Genomic DNA, 24,694 nt, shown 5'->3' with positions numbered 1-24,694 from the left:
CTCTTAAGTGATTATTTGAAGGCTATGAACAAAGATATGTCTCGCATCTCTCACTTTCAGTTGAAAAAACTAAACAAATTCAAGTTTGTGGCATAGTTTAGCAGAATGCTAAAGTATAATATCTATAAAATCAGCAAACAGCAGGTATTAGATTTTAATAATTATATTTAATAGACCCTTTTGGACCCCTTTCTGCTGTGAGGCATTTCCACACTAAATTGTAAATCCAGCAATTTTTTTATATGTTTAAAAAAACAACAACAAAACAAAACAAAAAAAACACTATACCTATTTTATTTTTTCACTATATTTATGTGACCGCATTAAGATTTTTTTATTTCTTTTGCTGTTGCTATAGACATTTACCCTACTATGATTACTTCTGCTGCTGAGAACCCTGGAATGTGAAAAAATGGCCCATAATCAACATTTCTCTCATTTTACCTGCCAAATTGTATGGATTTTTCCCACCGAATTTGTCACAATACATATTCCACTAAAGATAAATGTGATGCCGGCTTAGAATTTGAACAAAAGAAGGCATCTTGGAAGGCAGCGTGATTCTGCAGGCTGTCTTGTTCCTCCGTGTTGGGAGCGTGCCTACTGTATGATGTCTCAAAATGCCGCCCCAGGCAGCTCAGTGTTTTTGGAACAGAGCACAAGTGTGGCCAGTTCAAGAAAATAAAGAGTTATGCAGTTCCCACTTCAGCCTTAACTCCATACTACCGTTGATTAAGGCACTTCTGGTTTTCCAGTGGGACCATTTTGTGAATTTGTGTCAGAAAGAAGCTTCTGCTCTATGACAGGGAACTGCAGATGACCCATTTCTTCAGCGGGTGCTGATTATAAATCTGAAATGACTGAACACGCTGCACAGGCTTCCTGTCGTTCCACGTTAGCGTGACGTTCAGACGATCTGAGCATCGGTGATAGCAGAACGTTTTATGTAACGTTCGATTTTCAGGTTTCTGAACCGATGTACACAAGCATGAATAAACTCCATCGCCACATGTCAGATTTAACAAAGAGTGATGACCGTGCTTGAAATACATTTAGAGCGCTTTCCAAAAGTGAAAGTGTTTGGTTTTCTTGAAATTCTGAAGCACCAGGGGATATTGAGCGATTTGTATTAGCGAGCCCGTGTTTGTTGACTCTGTCAGCACTAATTTACAGAATCCATCATTACTTTGAGTCCAGCGCTCTGTACATTGAGATACACCAAACCAGCCATTTAACAGCCCAGATAACTGGAGCATTTTGTCTTTGACACGCTCATATTTCTCCCTCTTCAGCCCAACTGAGTCAACATGAAATGGTAATAGACTCTTTTATGTTCTTAATACACTTCGGTGGTCAAACAAATTATCAGCGCTAGGGATGTGCATCTCCATAACCGAGGCCAATGCGATATGCCCCAATTTCGAAATAATAAAAGTATAATGCATCTGCTGATAATTATTTACAAAAAAATGTTTTTTATTTTTTTTTTTTTTTACCACTGCAAATGTTAAAAACGATGCATTGTGATACAAATGCCAACTTGTATCTAATGCACACTTTTTAAAATCAATGCATTGCACCGTTAACTTTTATACCGATGCATGAATGCGGGCACATTATTCATTCCATAGAAAATTTATTACAGAAGTTAAATTAGCTCTGAAAGCCATTTCATCTTGACTTTTGCTCTTTCAAACAACTTTTAAACGTTATTAAAAAGAAAAACTCTTTCCCTGCTTTTGCTGACCTTCCATACATTGCAAGTCATTGTCATCTGAGGGTCTCATCCTAGACTTCTCGTCTCCACATCAACCTCTGATGCTACATCAGTTGTGAGAAAGACTAAAATGCCTCAGTCCTGCAGTGTGACAGATGGGAATGCCCCTGCTTCTGCAAAAAAGACAAACATGAACCGATCTAACCTTTAATATCCCAGCTTGCAATTATCGTCTCATCTATATGGTTTTCTTAAAAAGAAAAATATGACACTTTTCATCATCTCCAAGAGACACTAGGGTTCTCCAGCAGATTAAACTTGTCCCTGTAGAGTCGGCGCAGTGCGTTTGATCTTTCGAGCTTTGCGCTATATGCGATTAACAGTACATTTTCACTTGAAAAGACACTGAAATGGAATGAAAATAAATGAAAGATTAAAGATTGGTTTGGAGATCTGATCCGTGTAGTTTTGAGGTCGAATGTTGCTCTCTGTGTGCGCAAAAGAAATGCAAATAACATGCTCAAGTTAGTTCACCCAAAAATGAAAATCCATTGTTTCCTCAACCTCATGTTGTTGTAAACCCACATGACCTTTTTTATGACTTATTTTTTAAGTCAAAAGTAGGCTTTTAGCAGAATGTTCATGCTGCTCTTTTCCAAACAATGAAAACATTTACATGACAGCAGTGTTTTGGGGGTCTGATAACACTGACTATTGAAAAATAAAACAATACTGTTACCATCTTAAAATTTGTGAAAACGTGCATGTTTATTATGGATGAGCGTAGTTTTTCTTTATAATGTGATATTGGCAACTCGTGGCCTGGCATGCATAATACAAGTCATTTTCATGAATGCGTGTGAATGGGAATTTTTTTTACAATGTTGTTGTCTATAAAAAAACACACACACAAAGGAAAACCTTTTTCATTTTGAAAACCTCATCGTGTAAACAACGCATGTAGGGTTCTGAGGGTCAGTGTGTGGAGAAGAGCAGCTTGAGCATTCTTTGAAGCATATTTTTTTTTACAGAACAAATAGTCATTCAGGTTCAGTATGACATGACTGTCAATAAATAATGGCGAAATGTGATTACACTTTGGTGATCATTTGTCAATGATTTAATAAATCCAGTATTTCTCAGTATCCTGCACTGCCCCCTACAGTACTGGAGAGTCTGTCAGCCAGACCACCTCCACATCCTTGTGTGTGGATCTGACTTCCACATTGTGTGACCGCTGACCCTAAAAAAAATCTATTCCTCCCTCCCCTCCCCCCACTTCCCCTCCTTTCCCCTTTCGATTTGTTTTTCTTTCTCCCTCTTGCAGTCCAGTCACTCTCATCAGCATGTGTCCGGAGCAGTACGAGTGAGTATCAGCAGTCAACCCTCAGTCCTCTTCCTCTTCGTCTTCCTCAGCACAGCATGCCGCTACATCAATGCATGCTTTGAATGACAGATCCACCTGCACCCCCCCCCCCACCCCCCAACTCTATTTTAGTTTTTTTCCTCTAACCTTTTTCCTCGGTTCATCCATCCTAACAACACCAGGCCTTCACTGTAGATCATCAGACACATTTCATGTTTAGAGTTGTGTTTGTTGTTGATTATTTTGGAGTGTGCTTTTGTTTATGCGTGTGTTTGTTTTCAGGCTTTCTCCATCGCCAGAACTCTCTCATGACGACACACACTCACGGATAGGGCAATACGCCAGCAGGTATATCTCACTGCCGACTTTACAGTACGCAAACTACACTGATGTCATTAAAGAAATAGCATAGAGATGAGTGACTAGTAAAAACTAGGGCTGTCAATCACAAAAACATCAAAGGACTGATCAAATTAATTGCATGCATCTGTATTGCTTGGGGGGGAAATGGTTGCAATTTGTGGTTGTTGTTACAATGTAATTACACTCCTAAAATAAAATAAGGTTTCCTTTAGTGAATAGTTCTTTAGAGAACTCTTTTTCTTAGTGTGAAGATATTTTTTTCTTCACAGTAAAGAATGTTTTGTGGAGTGGAATGCTTCCTTGAATGTACACTAAGTACTGTACAATGTAATATTATTCAACTACGTGCAGTTATTATAGAATTAAGGTTTGGTTTAGGGTTAGTTGCTTGTAATTATGCGTCATTTACTGTTATTACAATAGTAAGTGCATTTAATGCGTAAATATGAAATGTTTGGCTGAGGTAACCCTAACCCTAAAGTATAAAGGTAATTCAAAGACATCACATGATATTCAGTAATAAATAAATAAATAAGAGTGCGTGAGTGTGTATACACAGTGCATTCATTATTATTATTATTATGCAAATTGATATATTTTTTTCCAAGCAATTTTATACCAAATCCAAACCACATCAATCTTAATGACTACTATTTATTATATATTTAATCTTTTTTTAGTGATAAATATTTGTTGACAAGGACTGGAAGTAAAAAGAAGTAAATTCCTCATACTCAAATACTGTAAAATGCATAATTATTAAGCAGGTTTTCTTTAACAGGTAAAATTCACCAAAAAGGGCTCGCACTATAAAAAGTAACAAATTATTAAATGTCCATGTGAAATAATGCAATACAGAAATTGCTAATTAAATCATGACTGCTGGACAGCGAAATCCACTGTATTGCACTGTATTGACTTGTGTCTGTTGTTTTATCTCTTGTCATTTTACACAAGTCTACTTGCATCAGTCTATATATATATATATATATATATATATATATATATATATATATATATATTGTTTTTTTTGTTGTTTTTTATTGATAAAGTAATTAAATTTTGTCATTAACAACGATACATGGACTTATTCTGACCTAGCACAATTAATACCTAATACTATTAAAAATGTTGTACTAATTATTTGTAGTAATTATTAGCATTAAATACTAAATGTTTAAAATTAAAGTAAAAATGTAAAAAAAAGTGGTTGAGAATGACTAAAGTATTAATAATTTCACATTCTCTCTTCATTAGAGTTAGTATTTACAGTGTTCAGTGCTGTAACTGTATCGTAAGATCAGCTGCCCTCATGTTGTCTTAATGCACACAGATGAGAGCGGTGACAGATGAGCAGTATAAATGCACACATGCTCTCTTAGACCTCTGACTCTCTGCCAAAGCCAATTTAATCTGCTGCCATATACTGTATATTAGGCGCATATCAATTCGATTTACACTTGCTTAAAAAAATAAATAAAAAAAAACACTATGCATGCACAAATGTACCAACTGCCTCCAGCGCTGACCTTCTACCCGTAAATACTCGAAAATGGATTTTCATCGTCAGCTAGTTTCTTTCAATGTCACTATCGCACACACAGGCGGTTATTATAGGATTGTGAATATAGACTACGACTGAAGCCTCAATCCCATTATAGGAGCTCTGTGAGACGGTAATCCACTGGGACGAGTCTTCAGTCCTGAGAGAGAGAAAGTAAAGCTCCTTACACTAGCAGTATCTATGATGCAGAGTTATTCAGTATTGAGCTTCGATTGGCGATGTCTGACCTGCATGGCCATACTTTGCATTGACATTCTTATAGTTTGATGTTCTCATTCATCACCCAACACATGAATAAACATGATCAGTCATAGTAGTGCCTCAGAGGTACATGAATCCATATGCTGCATTCTTTTAATGCTTATGAAGAGTGTGATACTGTCATATTGATCTGGGTCTCTGTCCATTCAGGTTGGCACAGATGGAGCGCTCAAATGGCTCCCTGCCCACTGACAGCAGCTCAGCCACTGGAAGCATGTGAGTCTCTCAACTCTTTACTGGAAATTAGTTTTTTTCCATTTAGAGGCTTTTCTTGAACTGAATACATTGGTGAAATTCTAGTGAATTAGCTTAAAGGGATAGTTCACCCCCAAAAAATTAAACGGAAGATATTTTCAAGAATATTGGTAACCAAAACTTGGCTGTAGCTATTGACTTCAATGGTATTTTCTTTTCAGTAAGATTGAAGCCAATTGCTACCAAAAATAGTTACGAACATTCTTCAGAAGTCATCTTTTTTGCTCAACAGAGAATTTGAGGGTGACATAATTTTAATTTTGGGTGAACTATCGCTTTAAGACATAAGAGAAAGTTTTATTGTTATTTTACAGTGTGTGTGAACAAATCTGTATCATTGTAATAATGTTTTGAGCACCTTCAAAGTTAATACAGTATATTCAGAGAAGCATGAGAATTAATTGTCAAATGTATAGCTGTCGAATGATGAATCATGATTATTTGCATCCAAAAATAAGTTTTTGTTTATATATATATATATATATATATATATATATATATATATATATATATATGTGTGTGTGTGTGTGTGTGTGTGTGTGTGTGTGTGTGTGTGTGTGTGTGTGTGTGTGTGTGTGTGTGTGTGTGAATATGTACGTGTACTGTGTATATTTATTATGTATATATAAATACACACACATACAGTATATATTTAGAAATTTATATATTTGTATATACATTTATATATTTATGGTCTTATAGTTTGTTTATATACAGTATACATATAAATATAATAATATAAACATTTTTCTTAAATATATACATGCACATAATACATATACACAGTATACACTCATATATTATGTAAACAAAAACCTTTATTTTGGATGCGATTAATCGCTTGACAGCAGTAGTCAAAATTAATAATTTCTTTTTTTCTTTTTTTTAATTTACATTTAATTGTAAAAATGATCATTTTATTTATTAAAATAATTTATTATACATTTAAATTAAGTCTGACTGGGTTATTAATTTAAAATAAAACATGGCACATGTAAGTAAATTGACAAAACCTTTACTGAATGTTGAGTATGATTTGCAAGCTTGAATTAGAAAGTAAAAGGTAGATAAATTGATAGACAACATTTGCAAGCACACACTGGGTAAATGCTTAAGCTGGCGATGTGTGGTTGCTAAGGTATTCCTAGGGGGTGAATTTTGTAAATTCAGCAACTGTCTCCTTCTCTCTGACTGACCAGTAAAGAGACATAGGCCTATACATCTTCCATGTTTCTGATTTGCTTTGGTGCTGGTAGAGTCTAAATCAGATCATTCAGGTCTCAGTGTTGACCGAGAGAGAATCAAACAAAGAGAAAGAGGAATAGAGATGGAGTGTGTTAGGGAAAGATGAGTATGAAACAGACTCTTATTCAAACTCTTGAACTGAGAGAGAGCAGCCAGAGGAGATCTTTACACTAAACAAACGATTTAAAGCATTTAAGTCAAGGTTTATTGCATATATATATATATATATATATATATATGCAATAAACCAATAAACAGTTCTCTTCTGATAACAGAAATGAAAGGAATGAATAGAAAGAGATGGACGGAGGGCAGCACTGAGAGAAATAGAGCTCCAGTAGCAGATACAAACACACACAGTCATTCAGTGTCATGTGCTGGAGCTATGCAGGGGTTCATTCCATCTCTTCATGAGACTGCTGGAATACAAGCTGATTACCAGCAATATGAACAGAATACAGCTCTGAACCAGAGCGAATGACCACACACACACACACACACACACACACACACACACAAAACAATTGTAATAGTACAACACAATAACAGCTCTCTGCATGAGATGGCATTTAAGATAATTATGATAATTAAGATAGTTATGTTGATAAACCGGTAAATGAAAAATAAAATAAAATGTATAGTTAGTAAACAAAACCAAAAAAAGTTATTTAAAAAAAATCTTAAAAATTCATGCCTTTAGGCATCATGTCATTATAATGTACAGAATGAAAAAAGATATTTATATTTTGAGATTTTCTAAAGGCGTTATTATATCAAATTATTATTATTATTAATATTTTATTTAAGATTTTAAAGATTCAACTTGTGTGTTAGAATTGAATCTGACATTAGATTTGACTGACATTTTGGAAAAATATTTTCAGCCAGTATCCAGTATGATATCGATATATCATATGCATTCATTTATTTTAGCCTCGTTGTTCCCTAAGATACATTTTGTCAGTTTAAACGGTTACTCCACCCCAAAATGAACATTTTGTCATTAATCACCTACCCCCATGTTGTTCCAAACCCGTAAAAGAAATAAAGACTGTCCCGTGGACTGCCAAATAAGTTCACTGTCAAGGTCCAGAAAAGCATGAAAGATGTTGTCAGAATCGTTCAGCTGCCACCAGTGCTTACAACCATAACGTTATAAAGGGACGAGAATTCTTTGAGTACACAAATAAAACAAAAAGAACAACTTTTTTCAACAATTCCTTTGTCAACAGTCTCTGTGTATCTCCACATCACATCTCCTGTGTCAGCCGCACCACAAGGATGCACTGTTTTCTTTCAAATCAATGCATAAACACACATAGAAACAGCGCATCCTTGTGGTGCGGCTGACCAGGGCCGTTTGAAGGAATTTGGGGGCCCCAAGCAAAATGGACATAGAGGCCCCCCGACAACAACCCCATTTCACTGTTAGCATATTGAAAGAGGTCACTATTACCAGCTCAGGGGTGCGTTAAATGAAAAACTAAGTTTCTTTTTTAGATTTTTTTTTTTTTAATGCATAGAATGCAATGCATACATAAAAAAAAAACAAAAAAAAAAACATTTAATTATTAATAATTGTTTCTCTGTCTGTACTACTTGTACTTTGAACAATGACAATAAAGTTGACAGATGAATTAAGTGCATTTAAGTGCCATTCAGGTGGGTTTTTAAATAAAGCATTTTCTGAGATGCACATTAAACACCAAACATTAATTTATCTTTTAATTATTGAAAATTAAGCAAACTAAAGTTTTTTTTTTTAAGAGCAGTTCTGTAGATGCTGTTCATGCGTTCACATTCTTATTTAGTGAGACATCAGATGCGAGACTGAAATCACCGCGAGTGTCACGCGCGCTTCAGTGCGTCTTCAAGGAAGACGCGCTTCTGCTCCTTTCATTAACAGAGACACGCAGAACATGCAGGATTCATATTTAAACAGACTGTTCCTGCTTAATATTTACAGATATTAGTCCGTATCGTGGTTTGATGTAAGCGCAATGACCTATTTTTAATTCATTCATTCAAAATTTGGCAAATTACGTGTCATTCTGCGTTAAACTGTAAATTCCGTTTTTATGACTGGATTCCGCGATTCTTGCAATCGAAACACGCCACGACGTTCTCTTTATGTTTGCTTGAGCCCTCAAATCAAAACACTGCTGACTCCTTGCAGTCTGCGATTTCTGATCTGCGTTTTCCTTATCCCATTAAAAAAAAAAAAAAAAACATATTACAGTAACCATATTCCTTCCGTTCGAAAAAAAAAAAAGCAGAGATCACTTGACTTGGTTGGCCTGCTTGCTGTCAGCGACAACTGAGAGGGGCCCCCTTGAGGGGGATCCCGATAACAGTGTCATTACATGTTACTGCATTGATGATCAAAGGGGCGCTCACACAGTGTCGTTGCATTTTATTCTTAACCAGTCGTTGTCTTGGGGCCCCAGGTCAGCTCGGGGCCCCAAGCAATTGCTTGGTTTGCCTGCCTTGTTCCGACGGGCCTGCGGCTGACAAAATGTTCATTTTGGGTGGAGTATCCCTTTAAGCTCTAATCTGTAGACAGATTTGATCCTGAAGTGTAGCCAAGTAAACCAACCCACACACACACACACGGTCATTTAATGAGAGTGATTATTGTTCGATGCCGATGAGGGACGTTCTGACTTCTAATGAGCAAACGTCCTGTTCTTCCTCAAACACTACCTGGAGATTTGGCATGTCCGTGGAGAGCGTGCGTGTGTGTGTGTGTGTGTGGTTGCACACTGTTGCATCAGTATGGCCGCGCTGACATTAATGAAGATTGTCAGATGATGGTCAGTTTCACCAGGACGGAAACAATGTGAAGCATTTGTGACAGTGGTGCTGTGTTTCTGTTTGCTGAGGGTTTGTAAAGTGGGGTTAGAATAATCTCATTAACATCCCTCATAAATCTAATTACTTCTGCTGTCTCTTTCTCTTAGCTGTCTCTCTCTCTGTCTTTCTTCGGCTCGCTCTAAGTAGAGGGAACTAATTCCATTCCTCCTGCTGTCCCGCTAACACCTTGTTTATCTCTGTGCCTAATGCATTGGCACACTCTTCAGCGTCGTATGTTTGCTCCAGGTGTGTGTTTGTGGTGGATTGCTGTGTAATGGCATTATCTGTTGAGTTTAATTGAGTGCAGGAGGGAAGATTTCCCACTCGAAAATGCCATTAAAATCCACTCACTCTTTTTTTTTATTTTTTTTTCGAGGCTTGTGCCTGATTTCTATTCTACAGCTGTTCTAGAGCTTGGCAGGTAGTTATCATGGAAAGACAGAGGTAATGGGATCTGGGCTGGATTCAAACCATAATTTGTCCAGAGCATCGAACTGAACACTATGTCACCACTGTCTTTTCACTTTTCTTTCTTTTGGGGAGCATTTTTTTAGTAAATGTGCACATTAAAAGTCCAACTTGGAACCTGTATGTTCCACATGAGCACCAATGCTCAACATGTCTTTAGCATTTATGCAAACTGTTACAAGCAAGACATGTTGCAAGCTGGATGTTAACCTACACATCTGTCAAACACTACACCATGGCTCCAACTAGAAGTCTGCGCAGAAATGAGTTTTCCCTCTCCAACCTGATCCAGCTAAAAACAAAGTTGTATTATATATGTATGTATTTTTACGATTTTGTTGCATGCATTTGTCATTTGAATTAGCTTTTGTTTGTTTAAATTTATCATTTGTATTTTTTAGCTATTTTGCTTTATTTCTATTTTAGTTTCTGTTGGTGTAATTTATTTTAGTACTTAAACTTAATTTATTTATCGCCAATTTTATTTTATTCCTTGCCATGAAGGCATCATTTTTAAAGTTCTAGTTTTTTAAGTAAATGTTTGTTTATCAGATATTTTATTATATATTATTTTAAGTCTTTTTGTTTTGTTTTTAAGGTAAATGTTTCATCAAATATTTTATTTTATTTTAATTAAATGTATTCATTGCCAAGGCAACATTGTTAAAGTTATATTCATTTAAAGTAAATGTTTCATCAGATATTATATTATTCTGTTTCAGCTTTATTTCAATTCATTAAAATGTATTTAAAAACCGTTCTAATAATACAACACAATAACAGCACTGGAGATGCACGGGTATTAAAGTCCTTGGCATTAAAGTTACAGGTCAATGGGACATGATTGGGGAACGTTGCTGGCCAGATTTAAACTTTCATCTCCCACATAAGCACCAAAGTTCAACACATGTAGCACATGTGTTTTAACTGCTCGTGGCATTTTGGGGTAGAAAGTTTGACTATTTTTGTCCCAAAGTATAGTAGAGTCTAAGGATAAGATGGGACTCGACTGGGACACGTCAAATGCCATATTCAGATCTGCATTTCCTGCATGATTACCGCTAACGTGTGCCAAATACGACCATAATTGGTACAATTTGTTCAATTTGAACCTGCATTTCCCACACAAGAACCAAAGCTTAACGTGTGTGGGTTGCATACACTAACCACTAAGCCACATCTCTTGAGTTTTCTTTCTCATTCAGTATGGTCTTTGCTTTGTATGCATGCATGCACGCTCACGTTAGCGCTCTCATTTCCCGTTCCTGGGGTTTAGAGCTTATGAACTCTGTTTACGCTCCTGCTGATCAACGCAGCCCATGCAGAATCACAGACACAAGCTGTGTCTCCTAAGGACGTCTCCTTTACCCCTCTCCTCTCGTCTCGTCTCAGCCCTGAGGCCAAATACTGCAGCTGCCTGATGTGAAATCTCATCTGCACTGAGAGAAGAGGAGCGTGCGATCGCTTTGTCTCCAATTTGTGCCTCTTTCTGCTCTCTCCCCAGTCCTGTGGGAGATGTAGGCAGTGATGTGGTTTTCTGTCAGTGTCTTGTTCTTCAGCGCTCTGATTGAACGCTTTCCAGATCTGTAGCTCCTCGTACAAGCATAATAGTACAAATACAAGGTTTCTTCACTCGCTTCAAACCTGAGCTCCTGTTTTGAGCTTATTTAAAAAAATATATTTAAAAAATCTTAACTAGTGCTGTCAAACGATTAATCACGTACAAAATAAAAGTTTTTGTTTACTAAATATAGCATGTGTACTGTGTATATTTATTGTGTGTATATACAACTATATATTTGGAAAATATTTACATGTATATAGAGTTCTAAATATATTTAATATATAAAAATAAAATATTTTTCTTAAGTACAAACACATGCATGTATATTTTTATACATATTAAATATATACAGTATAAACACACACATTCCATATTATATAAACAATTTTTTTTATTTTGGATGCAATGAATCGTTTGACAGCACTAATCTTAAGATATTTTATGCAAAATTATTACGAATGATTAATTCTTAAATATTACTCATTTGGTCCACATTACATTTTACCACCTGAACTAACCCTGTCTTTTAATCAAACGTCCAAATTATCTGATATTTTAGGAGACAGGCCAAATATTTTGTGTCTTTGCTTATTTTTAATAATATAAAAAATAAAACAATAATTTAAGAACTAGATTTTGCCGAGCTACTCAATTTGTTTTTAATAATTTCATCATTCATTTAAGTATTTCTCGTCATCTCGTTGGACATGAACAGTGTCTTTTTTTTTACATTATGCACTTATTAATGTATTGGTATGTATGAATTACATTTTTTTGAAATTTTAATGTTACATCACCGAAATTAAGTCTAAATTCATCTTACTCTAGACTTAAATAATAACTGTTTAAATGACTGTTGCCTGTGAAAGCCCCAAAGGCCAGCATGTAAAGAAAGATGTGATTTGCTTGTTTGTGGACAGGTTCTGTAGTATGTCTGAAAGAGCTTCACAGACCGTGACTGTCGTGAAGAGCTGTCTGAGTTGTGAAGTGTCTCAGTGCAGATCTGTGTGAGAGTCAGACAGGTGGAGTGAGTACCGAGTGAATCCTGCTCTCTGTGACTGTTCTGCTAATGGACCCGCAGGGACCCGCGCTCCTTTAGACAGCTTTTGTTGACTTCAATTAGTCTCTTTTATTGTTCAAAAAAAAAAACCTCTGTGTGAAACAAGAAAGCAGTGTCTGAAAGCCTTGAAGAAGCAAAATAAAAACAAAAGATTCATCGAGTGGAAGTAGAAAATTGGAAAGCTGAAAAAAAAGAAAGTAGAGGAGCATCCCTGAAAGAGAGACAATTGTTTTATAAGAAACTTTGGAGTAACAAAAAAATGAACAAAGTTGCACAAGTGTGTCTGTGGAGAGCTCATGAGAATATTAATTGATGGTGGTTATTGAGGAAAGCCTCACTATTACAATTCGTTCCACTTCCCATTTCCATCCAGCTAATTCCTATCTTGGAAGTTCTTGCTCTTTTGAAATAATCACATGATTTGAAATATCCATGATGTAGATATATGCTAAAACTCCTCCCTATAAATGAAATCGTCGTATGACATCACATTAGTGAGCTCATTAACATGTCCCCGCCCCCATCAGCTCTTCAGGACATATACATAGAAGTCTTAAAGGTACGGTAACATTTGGGCGGCAGCTTTAATTGCGAGAGTCAGAGGGAGGGTGGAAAACTAACAAACTTTGAACTGCTTCAGAAGTGCAGGATATGTCCCTTTAAGAGTTTGGCACATCATGCACACCTCATTAAAGTCTTCAGAGCTTGTTTTGTGCCATTGTGGACGTGTTGAGGCGAGCTCAGCGGGTGTCCTTCACAGAACAAGCGTATGATAATTACAGAACTAATAAGCCGTTTCCTGGCCTTCCTCCTCCGAGGGAGGTCCGTGTCTCAGATCGGCACTGATGCTACACTAGAGATCAAACACTGAAACTCTTTCTCCTTTATTACCGCCATATGCTGTCTAATGTTTCCTCTGAACAAGGTCACCCGTACACCGACACATGGGGAAATGCCAAGGAAATAAGTCACATTAACACCCAAAAGGTCTAAATAAATAACTGTTTGATGCAAGTAAAATCATCATCTTTTTTATATATTTCCTTGGCTTGTGCATGACCGGTCTCACGTGATTCATCCACACGCGTGTCAGAAATATGAGCTGGGTTTTGGGTTTTGTGGGGATTGTTATGTAAGGCTGTGAAACCTTTAGAGCCGAGCAGTCGAACAGTTTCAGCGTTTGTGTATGTTTGTTATCTTTCAAATAACATCCCTGTGTGTTCTAATAAAGAAAGTTTGAAGCGATCAGACCTGACGGAGGGATGAAGGGAAGGAGACGGGGGTCGTCAGGGGGGGTTCTCCTGTGATGGGGTTCCAGATTGAATGTGACGGCTGGGACTCGACTCTTCACTGATGCTGCTGGAGACAGACAGGACACCTGCACTCATCTCTGTCTTTCTGCGGCCTCCTCTCTCATCTCTCCACAACTCTCTGTTTCTGGCTGTTTTTTACCAACACTTAGCACTGTCCTCCTCTTCTCACCTTTACAGTATTTACCAGACAGCACTGCAATGATTCTCCTCAGGCATTTTTGTTCTATACATACAAAAGTGACTGAAAGACATGCCACTGTAATTTTTTACATATATATATATTACATGAACTGCATGAACAAATACAAAGAGAGAAAAAATTCTAAAATCTATCTGTCTGTCTGTATTTATCTGTTTATCTCTCTATCTATATACATCTATACACACCCATTTCATGACATTTATTATTTTCATACATTTATTAAACTATATCTTAAATGCATACACTTAGGTAAGAATTTTTTTTAAAAATAAACTTCACATAAGGTACATTCTGTACTTAACTAATTTTGAAAACCAATTGTACCCTTTAGGATCTTTCTGAAAGCAAAATAACCCAGACGTTTCATGATAGTTTCATCTAATATATTAAACAATATTCATTTATATAGTGTCACCATAGCGTATTTAGACAGCCACACTTAGAAATGTCTGAATGTAATTTTTACATAAAAATATCAAAGCAATGTTTTTTTTTTTTTTTTGTATGTATAAAATATTATCTTTTTGAAAATGAAGACACATAAATGTATTTAGAAGTGATGAACTACATCAGTGGTTACTCTGCTGGGACACTTGAGGAGGCTCCATATAGAAATGGAAAGATATCTAAAAAATCACCTTGTTAAAAGCATAAATATTAAGTCACCAGTTAAAAGTAACTGAGAAATGGCTCAGGAAAATGAATCTTATCCTGAGAAAATCCTTTGCAACATTTGATAGCAGGTGACATTTTAATATTTCCATGTAATGTTATATAATTGAAACATGTGGAGCTGTGGCTTGTGTGTTTTAGACCCTGTGTCACTGTTTCATCTCTTCTTCTGCTGCCTTGCAAGCGCTCTGTTTTCCTCCGGAAATGCAAATGCACTTGTTTTTGTTGTGTCCCAGAGTGTCTGGCTGCTTTATTCAGCATCTGCTGGTGTTGGCAGGTTGTTAGCAGAGACCCTGTGATGCAGTGCCCATGTAATCTCTCTGATTAGTCTTTGTGTGTGTGTGTGTGTGTGTGTGTGTGTGTGTGTGTGTGTGTGTGTGTGTGTGTGTGTGCGCATCCAGATGAGTGCTGCCTTCAGACTCCGGGAGCGTGTGAACACACACCTGAGACTCATTGTGCGCACAGCTGTTTGGACAGCGCACATCTAAAACCTTCTCTCCTATTTTCACAGTCAGACTCACTATCACCTGTCGCTTTTCAAATCTCAGCGTTTGGATCCCGCTGCGGTGTAAAAGAACATCTTAATTATGCTTCTGTCTGTTTCGGTTTACATGCTGTGACGGCAGCGGATCTGCCAGCCCTGCTGTGACTATTGCTCATGCTTTCAATTTGGGGTTTGTTCAAATTCCTAACCCAAAGTATTCAACTTTGGAGCGTAACCTGAAGCGTTCACACTGCAGATGTGAAATATACCTTGTTTTGTTGAGGAGAGATGTTCTATTACTGTGCTGTTGATTTAATGCATTCATTTGGTGCGTTAATTAAATTAAATTAACACATTGAAATTAACTCATATAACGCACCCCAAATGTTTATTTAAATAAATAGGTCATTAAACAAGATGTAATATTGTGTTGCACATTAGACTCAATATTGTCTGGTTTTCTCAATTAGTTTTTTTTTTTTTTTTTTTTTTTTTTAAATAGATCCGCAGTTAAAAAAAAAAAGTCACTTGATTTGTTTCTAAATGAATCAGACATTTGAACAATCATCTTTTGCGCAATTACGTCGCAAAATGTAAAGATCACATTTTCTAACCTGTTCTCTCTGGTTCTGTAGGGATGAGGAACACGCTTTAATCCTGCAGTACTGTCAGACTTTGGGAGGGGAGGGCTCATCCTTCAGCCAGCCCCAAACCCCCGCCCACATCAGCAGGAGCCCCGCCCATAACACTCACAGCCCCGCCTACCTGCTCCAGAGCCCCGCCCAGATCCTGCAGGCTGTGGAGAGGGAGGAGCGAGGAGAGCTGGAGCGAATCATAGCGCGGCTGGAGGAGGAGCAGCGGTAGGCTACAGATAATTCATGTCCACAAGTCACTGTCAAATCAAAACTGACACTTTTATTATGGAATATTGCAGTATATTATAAACACTTTATCTGTGCACAATAATCCCTCGCCTCCAGCCACCTGTCATCCACATCAGATCACAGCAATGATCCACTGATCCAAACAGTTTCACTCTAATTCACATAACAATAGAAAAAACAATCACAGCTTTACGACTAACAACCCAAATGATTTGTTATCACTTGTGTGGGGTTTTATTTCTTGCATTGGTTTTTGTGGGTAAGTATGTGGATTTACATGTAAAGCATCTTCATTTGACACGTCCTGTTGTTTTTTATTTTAAATTAGAACAAATGAGCAAGCAGAGAATTGTCTGAAGTTTAGCTGTGATCTTTAAGTTGATCTGAAGTCCTGTTCAAGGAAAGTCACTATGTTCACTCCGCATCCATATTTGCAAATCCAAATGATTTCAGTTAAGTGAGAACAACTGCTATCTGCTTGAATGAGGAAACCCTGAAATCTCAAGAAGTGCTGGCCAAACTCACATCTAAGGAACGCATTTCAAATCAGCAATACAGTCCAAGAAGAACGGTCCCATAAATATTGTTTTGTTTTGTTTTTTACACACAAGTAGCATTAAACCTATAGCAAATTGCAAAGTGAAATACATGGCAGAAAGGCTAAATGAAAAATCGGTTTCATTTGCAGTGCAAGGGAAAATATATTTGAATGCCCTTCTAAATAAAATCTGTTCTATTTATTTCATGCAAATGTTTGTGTCAGTCTAAACCCATGCATTCAAACAGCCGTTCGTTCAAATTAAAATCTTTATTGCACCAAATATTAATCTCGGTGTGAATGAAGCACGGGTCTCAGGAGACTAACTGATTTAATGGGAACCAGACCTTCTAACCGAAGACTTAAACAATTGGCGAATAACTGTTTTGTGTAGAAGGCGGGACTAGCGCTGCCACATTGTACATTGCAGTTTCTCCCATTCATACAATAAATAATGGTTTTACTTTTAATTGAATTAATGTTAAGGTTCTAATTATTCAGTGTAAGAGCTTCGCCGTAATTGTTCTGGTTATGATTTGTGTCTGTTTATTGTGTGTTTGGCAGTGGGCTGTTCTGTGGCTTTCTAACAATAGGCTGAATCTGGCTGCAGGTCCCTATGGGTTCACTTTTCTTCATTGCCTTTCAAAGCCAGAACATAAAAGAACCCGGCGCAGCATCCAACAGTCATAACTCAAACTCATGATAACAAGACAAAAAGCCCAAACGCCGGTGTTATTCAGTATGTGGCTTATAAACATTCTCTCTGTCTGTCCGTGGTCAGGACCCTGCAGAGGGAGTACGAACAGTTGCGCCAGCAGCTCGGTCAGCCCGGCGCGGGGGCCACAGCTGTTAGCGGGACCCCTGAGGAAGCTGACCTGTTAGCTGAAGCTAAACTCCTGCGACAGCACAAGGGGCGGCTGGAGGCCCGCATGCAGATACTGGAGGACCATAACAAACAGCTGGAATCACAGCTCTACCGACTACGCCAGCTGCTGCATCAGGTACCACACTTGCTAGTGAACTGCCTATCTAGACTCCATTGTAATAGGTGCTAGGCAGCACGATTGTGCCCACTAAAAGCTGAAATGCATTACATGACTTTGCCCTGTTTTTTCAGTAAGGAGGAGTAGACACTAGTTGCCGAAATCAGAGCTGGTCTGCAGATTTCAGACACTCAGGTTGATGGATTTATGCAGAAAAAGGCAACGAGGTGTTAGTTGTGTTTGGGTTTTTCCTCTGTAACCATTTGCAAAGTGTTTGGAACAGAGCTTGAATATCGTCTAGCCTTTTGATTATTTGAACTAAAGCCTGGCATCTTATTCTGGCCGAGATCTGTCCTCTTAGACAGGCCTATTTTTTATATGCATCAGCCTGTTCCTGAACCGTCCCGAGTGTGAAGCTGAGGCTAGCATTCACCTGTCTCAGCTAGCTCACTGTATAAACTGCTATTGTTCCATCCTTCAGTGGGCTTCATGGTCTAACGGGCAATGCCAGCGAGTCCAACGGCCGCCAACAGCGCCATGAATCAAGCCCAGGCGTTCAATGAGCCCTGATTTAGAGTAACAGTATTTTATTGGGTCTCCTGAGGGCCTGAGTCACCGCACTGGGGCTCGGTTTAGCCAGATGGTCTTGTCAAAGGCTCTTAGCTAAATAAACACAATATAACTCAGTATCCAAGAAGGCAAACAAGACTGTCATTCCCGCCTGACATTTCTGGCAGCATGCTTTCACCTACAGGAAGCAGTAATGACGGAAACACTGGAGGCACTAATGTATTTTTCAATATTTTATACTGTATCACAGGTATGTCACTGTTAGTTAGGGTTAAGTTGATTTTAAACGATGCCTATCTCTCTTTCTAGCCTGAGTTAAATGGCTCGTCCTCTTCTGGCTCTCTCCATCAGGATACAGCAGGACAGGCCGAGCTCACAGGTATAGATGCGCACACACACACAGACACACACACAACGCTGGGTGATTATACTGAGGGCTCTGATGGACTTCTTTCTGTAATAATGTGCTGAGTGTATTCTGTGTGTGTCTTCAGAGGAGTTTCTTCATCAGTGTGCTAACAGTAACTCTGATCTGGCTGAGGTTGTGGAACAGATTAACCACAGTTTTCCTGCATGCTCTCGTAAGTCTAACGCTCTGACTTTCCCGCTCTCAATCTGTCTCTCAGCATGCCGGCTAATACTCGGCTGTCTTCTGGGTTTCTGACCTTCTTCCTTCCTTATTTCCCAGGGTGCAGTGAAGTCTTTGGCTGCATCCCAGTAGAGCGCAACAGTCAGGGTCTGGAAGTAAAATCCCATTCAATTTGCTTCATAGAACCACGCAGACATTTCTGCCAAGCAGTTTAATTGCAAACTTTCCAGTGAGATAATCCTGAAGAGCTCAGGAATGGAAATTGTTCAACAGAGACCATTCATTTGCCAGCATTACGAGTAACACCATGAAATATTGTTTTACTTTAGAAGAATGCACATTAAACTTACCATGTAATATTTATGCAATTTTCTTTATTTTAAATTTAGAATTAGCTTTCATATTTTCATTTTATGTGCTTTGTAGTTTGTAACTTAAACTTGTTTCAGTTCTTTAAGTTTTTCATCTCAAATTTCTATTTTATTTCAGCTTCATTTCTAAACAGGTTGCATGTTGTAGATTTGACTGCATCATTCGTAATGTTTCATGAGCATTACTTCATTGCATTTTGGCAGAAAAAAACAGCTTCCACTATCCAATGGTAGTTCAGTAGTCTTGTTTAAACAAGTATAGTTTGTCCCCCAGTCTGACAAATTGACAAATACTCAAAGCCCATTTAAAACCATCCAGACCAGACCAGCCCACTACTATTTGTTGAATGCCTATGAAGAAAATGAATGCGAAAAATACTTCCAAGAACCATGCTTGCTGAAAAAGTTAACACTGAAAGTTCCTCTACTCTACTACATACTAAAAGTATGTACTTCACCAGTACATACTTTTAAGTACACTTACAAGTAAGCTATACCTGGAATATACTAACATGCCATTGTTGGTGCGCTTTTTGCATCTTTGCATTAGCATAGCTGCAGTCCTTTTTACATCACATTTAGGTAAAGTGTCTTGAAACGCTTTATTTCAGCACGTCAGTTCTCTGAACAGTGGAAAGAGTATGAGTGGAGGGTGGAGAGAATACAACAGTTGTGTCTGATCCATGCAGTTTTATTTTGCATTAATGGCATCAAAGGTTCTCATAGATTCATGCTTCTATTCATAATTGCACTCAACAATATGCCCCGTATTATGCAAGTTCAAAGTGCATTACACAAAAACACGCAGCTCATTTTATTTCTATTATTTAGTGCACTTATAAATGCAAGCTCTTTTCATTTGCATCAAAAAAGTGAATGTGCATTTGCAATTTTTGTTAACTTCAGTTATTCCTTGATGTTAACTCATTGTTTTGATGGTGTTTCTGTCCATTGCTGTCAATGTCAGATCGTCTCAGTCCACTGTCTAATGAATCTAGAAACTCTCACTTGATAACCGTTCATTGCACTCAAACATTTCGAAGCTGCTGGTTGATTGATAACCTGTCGCTCCATCAGCATCACTAGGGAGGATGAACTCACTGAAGTGCCTCCTGAGCGTTTGAAGCACTCGTCTCAGGACAATGTGACATGATGTCATGAATAATCATGAGGCGCTGCTGTCGCTTTCATGCAATGTAACGTGATGTTTTCGAGCCAGAAAATTTTTCAGAATTTCCCCAATAACAGATTGACACTAATATCGTCTTCCATCATGTATCTCATCAGTTTTATTGTTTCATTACTCAAAGTATGACACGACTGTGACAGGCGACCTGTAAGGGGTCTCAAATTGACAGTTGACAAACAATGTGTTATGCAGAAGCAGCCATGCGTGCTTGAAGATGCCATCCAATCATGTGATGCATTGCACTGTATTACAGACCTTCTGTCCTATTCATATTTACTTTCACTTACCAATATATGATTTTGCCCAACAATAGAAATCCTTTGCAATCTCAGAAATTTGATTCAGATGGCACTGGGTTTTGGCTACTTGATCAGTTTGGATCTTCTCATGAATTGAGATGGAATTTATTCTAGTGAATCATTGCTACACAAGTTGTTTTGCTCACAATTAATCCTAGATTTTCCAAAAATTGCCTCTTCCTCAGTTTGCCACCATCCCAGACTCCCTCATCTTCTGTCGATCTGCCTGACCCAGCTCTCTCTCTTCTGGCTTTGAGAACGCCCGTATTCCTGCCGTCTGAGAGCCATGATTGTGAATTGTGTTTGCGAGCACTGTTGTTTGAAAGAAAATCACATAGCGGAGCCTTTAGAGACTTTATTTTATGGAATGGCTCGACTTAAACGAGTTCTTTTATTACCTAGAAGTTACTGATAAGATTCAACTGTTATTGTTGAACTTAATTTTGAATTCCAGCCCAGACTTTGCCTTGCATTGTTAGCTGGAAACTCGGTAAATATATTGATCTTGGCACATTGTCGTTTGACTGCATCGTGCCCTTGTGCGTGATGAGCTTCGGTCTGGGAGAAGATATGGGGCTATTTCCATGTTCTTTGTTTGATGGGAGAGCTTTAATGAAGGACTGAGGCCCAGGTGATATGTTTGTTGGGAGCCGTCTCACTCTTGTTTGCTGTCGTCTCCCTGTAGAGTTCATTAAAGCACTTCGCTCAGAAGAGTAGTCCCTTGAGTTTGAGCTTGAATGCTCTGAATTAAAAGTGTGGCCATTGTGGAGAGTCTTGTTCTTTTCAGGACTGTCTTTGTTAGGATAGCTGTTCTTTTGTCCTAATAGTGTCTCTTTTTGTCTTTCTCTTCTGTGTCCTGTAGCGTCAAGTGTGTCCTCAAGGCCCAAGGTAAGTCTCACCACATGTTACAGTAAAAACTCTCCACAGTAATTCGTACTGACCACAAAGTGAAAAGAGAAATCTGCGACACCATGTTACCAACAATCCCCAACTGAGTATCTGAAAGCATGGGTCATTTTTGTTCTCTGCTCCATTAGTTTGCTAGCACCGGCTTAGACAGAAAAAATATCAATCATGTTTCTGTTATGGGGAAATTAATTTTTAATTGGTGTTTGTTTTCACAAGCCATCACTGGATGTAAACATCTTAGTGATGAGCTTGTATGAGAAGATCCATCACAGCCGATAGATTTGGCATCCCCATATGTCATGTTTTTCTGATGATTTATTTGAAAAAGTTGGATTTGGAGAATTTGCACTGAATCAGTTCTTACACTCTTAAAAATAAAGATTCTAAACTTCCATTGAAGAACCATTCACTCAAAGGTTCTTTAGGGAACCCCAAAATGGTTCTTCAATAGCAGTTTAGAATCTTTATTTTTAAGAGTGTGAGAACTGATTCAGTGCAAATGCTCCAAATCAACATTAAAAGAACCATTATTTATTTTGTTGTGAAGAACATTTTATAATCTAAAGAACCTTGGTCAGATATAAAATACTTTTTGTCCAATGGAAAGTTTCCATGGATGTTAAAGGTTCTTTATGGAGCCACTGATGCAATAAAGAATCTTTTCTCTTTTTATATATATATATATATAAATCACTTACTGAATTAGTAGATACTTACTAAAGGCATTACTTTAATTATGCCTACATTAAAATTAACTGTTAATGTGTTTTGCAATCCAATTGTGACTGTGTGAAGTCATAGAAAAAAAACTATTAGCTTAGTTTGAACCCTGCTTCAATCATCTTGAAGGCAATGGTTTTTGGTTAAAGGCCTGAAATATGGTCTGTGGGTTAACAAACTCAAGATATTTTCACTACATTTAATATCATCAAGCCGAAGAAGTAATCTCATCTATTGACTAGTCTGCTTTCACAGCCTTGGTGTTTATACTCTTACACACAATTATAACTCAAACTTTCCAACTTTTACATTTTAAATAGTGTTTTCAGAAGCTTAGTGATGTTGAAGTCCTGAGACCATGGTTTAGTTTGTTTAACCACCTTATTTTTCAATGTGGAAGTAAGCCTATCGGCAAGACTCCGGTTCATTAGCCGATATTGGGAAATAACGAGAAGAATAACAACTTGCGGGAATGAGTGAAACTGTTTGCATTACAAACCAGTGTGTTAATAATTAAGATAAAATGTTAAAATAAGGTAAGGCACACCAATTTGCAGTATTACAGCTAAAAATACCTGGAAGCGAATGAGACCGGAAGCTAGAGCCGTTTACAAATGGCCACGCCCATTTTTACATTGAAGAATAACTTGGATAGCCTACGTTTGTTTTTTACATTTGTTTAATTTCATACGCAGCTCGTGTATTAAAGACACTTACACAATATATGAATGTTTCTGTCCAGGTGATGTAAAGGTTTTCAGCAGAACATCCTTTTGGAGAGAAGAAATCTTGCAGATGTGAGTGTTTAACTCAACACGACAAGAAGATTCCCATTCCAGAGATGCAGATTCCCGGCTGTTCCCTCGACAGAGGTGTTTGTCCTCGAACCCAAAGACTCTGGAACAGGCCCACACAGTTCATTTAATGGCTATTACTACTGCGTCTGTCTGTACTATGCAACTGTACATTTGATCAACATGTAGATTGTACGTGAGGTGTATCTGCCCATTGTTTTAATACTCGGATGATTATTTAGGGTTTTGGGGGCCATTTATCGTGTAACCTGTATGCTTTTATTTTTATGTTCACCAAGGAACCACACTGCTATCACACATCGGCACATTGTCTTTCTACAGACGTGGTTATTAGTTTAGTCGGAAAATGTCGTAAACATCAGTGGATATGAAGACGAATCGCTCTTGTAATGCTAAATTGTTAATGCATGATGCCCCCAGCATTGTTCTGTTCAAGTTTTCGCCTGTTTTGACAGTGTTTGCCGTGAACTCTCCCTTTAAAGCATTGTTTCGACAGTTCGTGCCGCTGGCAGCAGTGCTTCTGAACCCTCACTGAATTTCTAGAGCGCACGCACAGATGATATACAACACAAACATTTGAACACGTCGAAAACACCCTTTTGTGCCTATAAAGCATCCATTCCAGGAGAGACGAGTGGCTGAGAGATGCGTATTTCTCAAAATTGTGTTGAAAGGTTATATAATAAAAAGACAAATGTGGGAAATGTGGATTTTTAGGACGTTTGGCCCAAGATGATTTATCTTTGTGTAGTATAGTTTTCTAAATAAATGTTAAAAAAAATATAAAATTAGAGAAAGCCATGATTGCCTTGCTACCTCAGACATTATCAGTCATTCATTGGTGTGACTGTCGATTGATTTCACGCTCCGTTTCCAAAAACAAAGGAAATCGCCCCAATGGTCGTTCCATAATGTTGCACTTGCTACGTGAGTAACTACATTGTGCTTTTCCCCTGATTTCCAGGCAGTCCTTTGATTTTTCTACATGGTGTATTTGTGGTGTGCTACCCTTCAGTGAAGTGTTAGATCTGAACATTACTGTAACACCTGCGAAACATTGTTCTGAAGCTGACTGTAGTGAAGTCACCGATGCTGTGCTGTTCTGACCCGAGATAGATCGATAAGACCCAACACACTACATGTAATGAGGTTCCATATGTTTTATTCAAAATAAACATTTTATAATGAGTGTTTTCTTGTGTTTTTTGTGAGCCTTTGTTTTAATCGTTTTGTTTTTTTACACTAAGGGTAAAACGTTATAATGGAATAACTTAGTTCAACCAAATATTAAAGCTTTTCCATGTTGTTTCAAATTAGGCCTGGGCGATGTTCTTTTCCGATCTGTATTTTTAGTTAACCTATTTTTTAACCTAATCAACATAACCCAAATGCAGTCTGATTGACATTAATAGGAATACACAATTAAAAAATAAAAAACAT

The 24,694-nt window shown here is 37.7% G+C and overlaps 1 protein-coding gene across 10 annotated transcripts in view; it reads left to right on the top strand.

The window, feature by feature from the left end:
• The window catches only part of utrn (utrophin), a 194,496-nt gene extending 170,053 nt beyond the window's left edge, over nucleotides 1-24,443 (top strand). For 8 of the 10 annotated variants that reach the window (XM_026199164.1, XM_026199166.1, XM_026199163.1 and 5 more), the window contains 9 exons: nucleotides 3,045-3,083; nucleotides 3,366-3,431; nucleotides 5,422-5,487; nucleotides 16,023-16,247; nucleotides 17,591-17,810; nucleotides 18,672-18,741; nucleotides 18,857-18,943; nucleotides 21,673-21,698; nucleotides 23,182-24,443. In XM_026199164.1, the coding sequence (XP_026054949.1) occupies nucleotides 3,045-3,083; nucleotides 3,366-3,431; nucleotides 5,422-5,487; nucleotides 16,023-16,247; nucleotides 17,591-17,810; nucleotides 18,672-18,741; nucleotides 18,857-18,943; nucleotides 21,673-21,698; nucleotides 23,182-23,190 (808 nt within the window). In that variant the 3' untranslated portion in view covers nucleotides 23,191-24,443. The remainder of the gene's footprint in view (nucleotides 1-3,044; nucleotides 3,084-3,365; nucleotides 3,432-5,421; nucleotides 5,488-16,022; nucleotides 16,248-17,590; nucleotides 17,811-18,671; nucleotides 18,742-18,856; nucleotides 18,944-21,672; nucleotides 21,699-23,181) is intronic. The other 2 variants (XM_026199167.1, XM_026199169.1) reach the window with 2 other exon arrangements.
• Nucleotides 24,444-24,694: the final 251 nt, after the last annotated feature.

This window comes from Carassius auratus, chromosome 23 (genome assembly GCF_003368295.1).
Source record: "Carassius auratus strain Wakin chromosome 23, ASM336829v1, whole genome shotgun sequence".
Lineage (NCBI taxonomy): Eukaryota > Metazoa > Chordata > Actinopteri > Cypriniformes > Cyprinidae > Carassius > Carassius auratus.
This window is presented reverse-complemented; position numbering and strand designations above follow the sequence as displayed.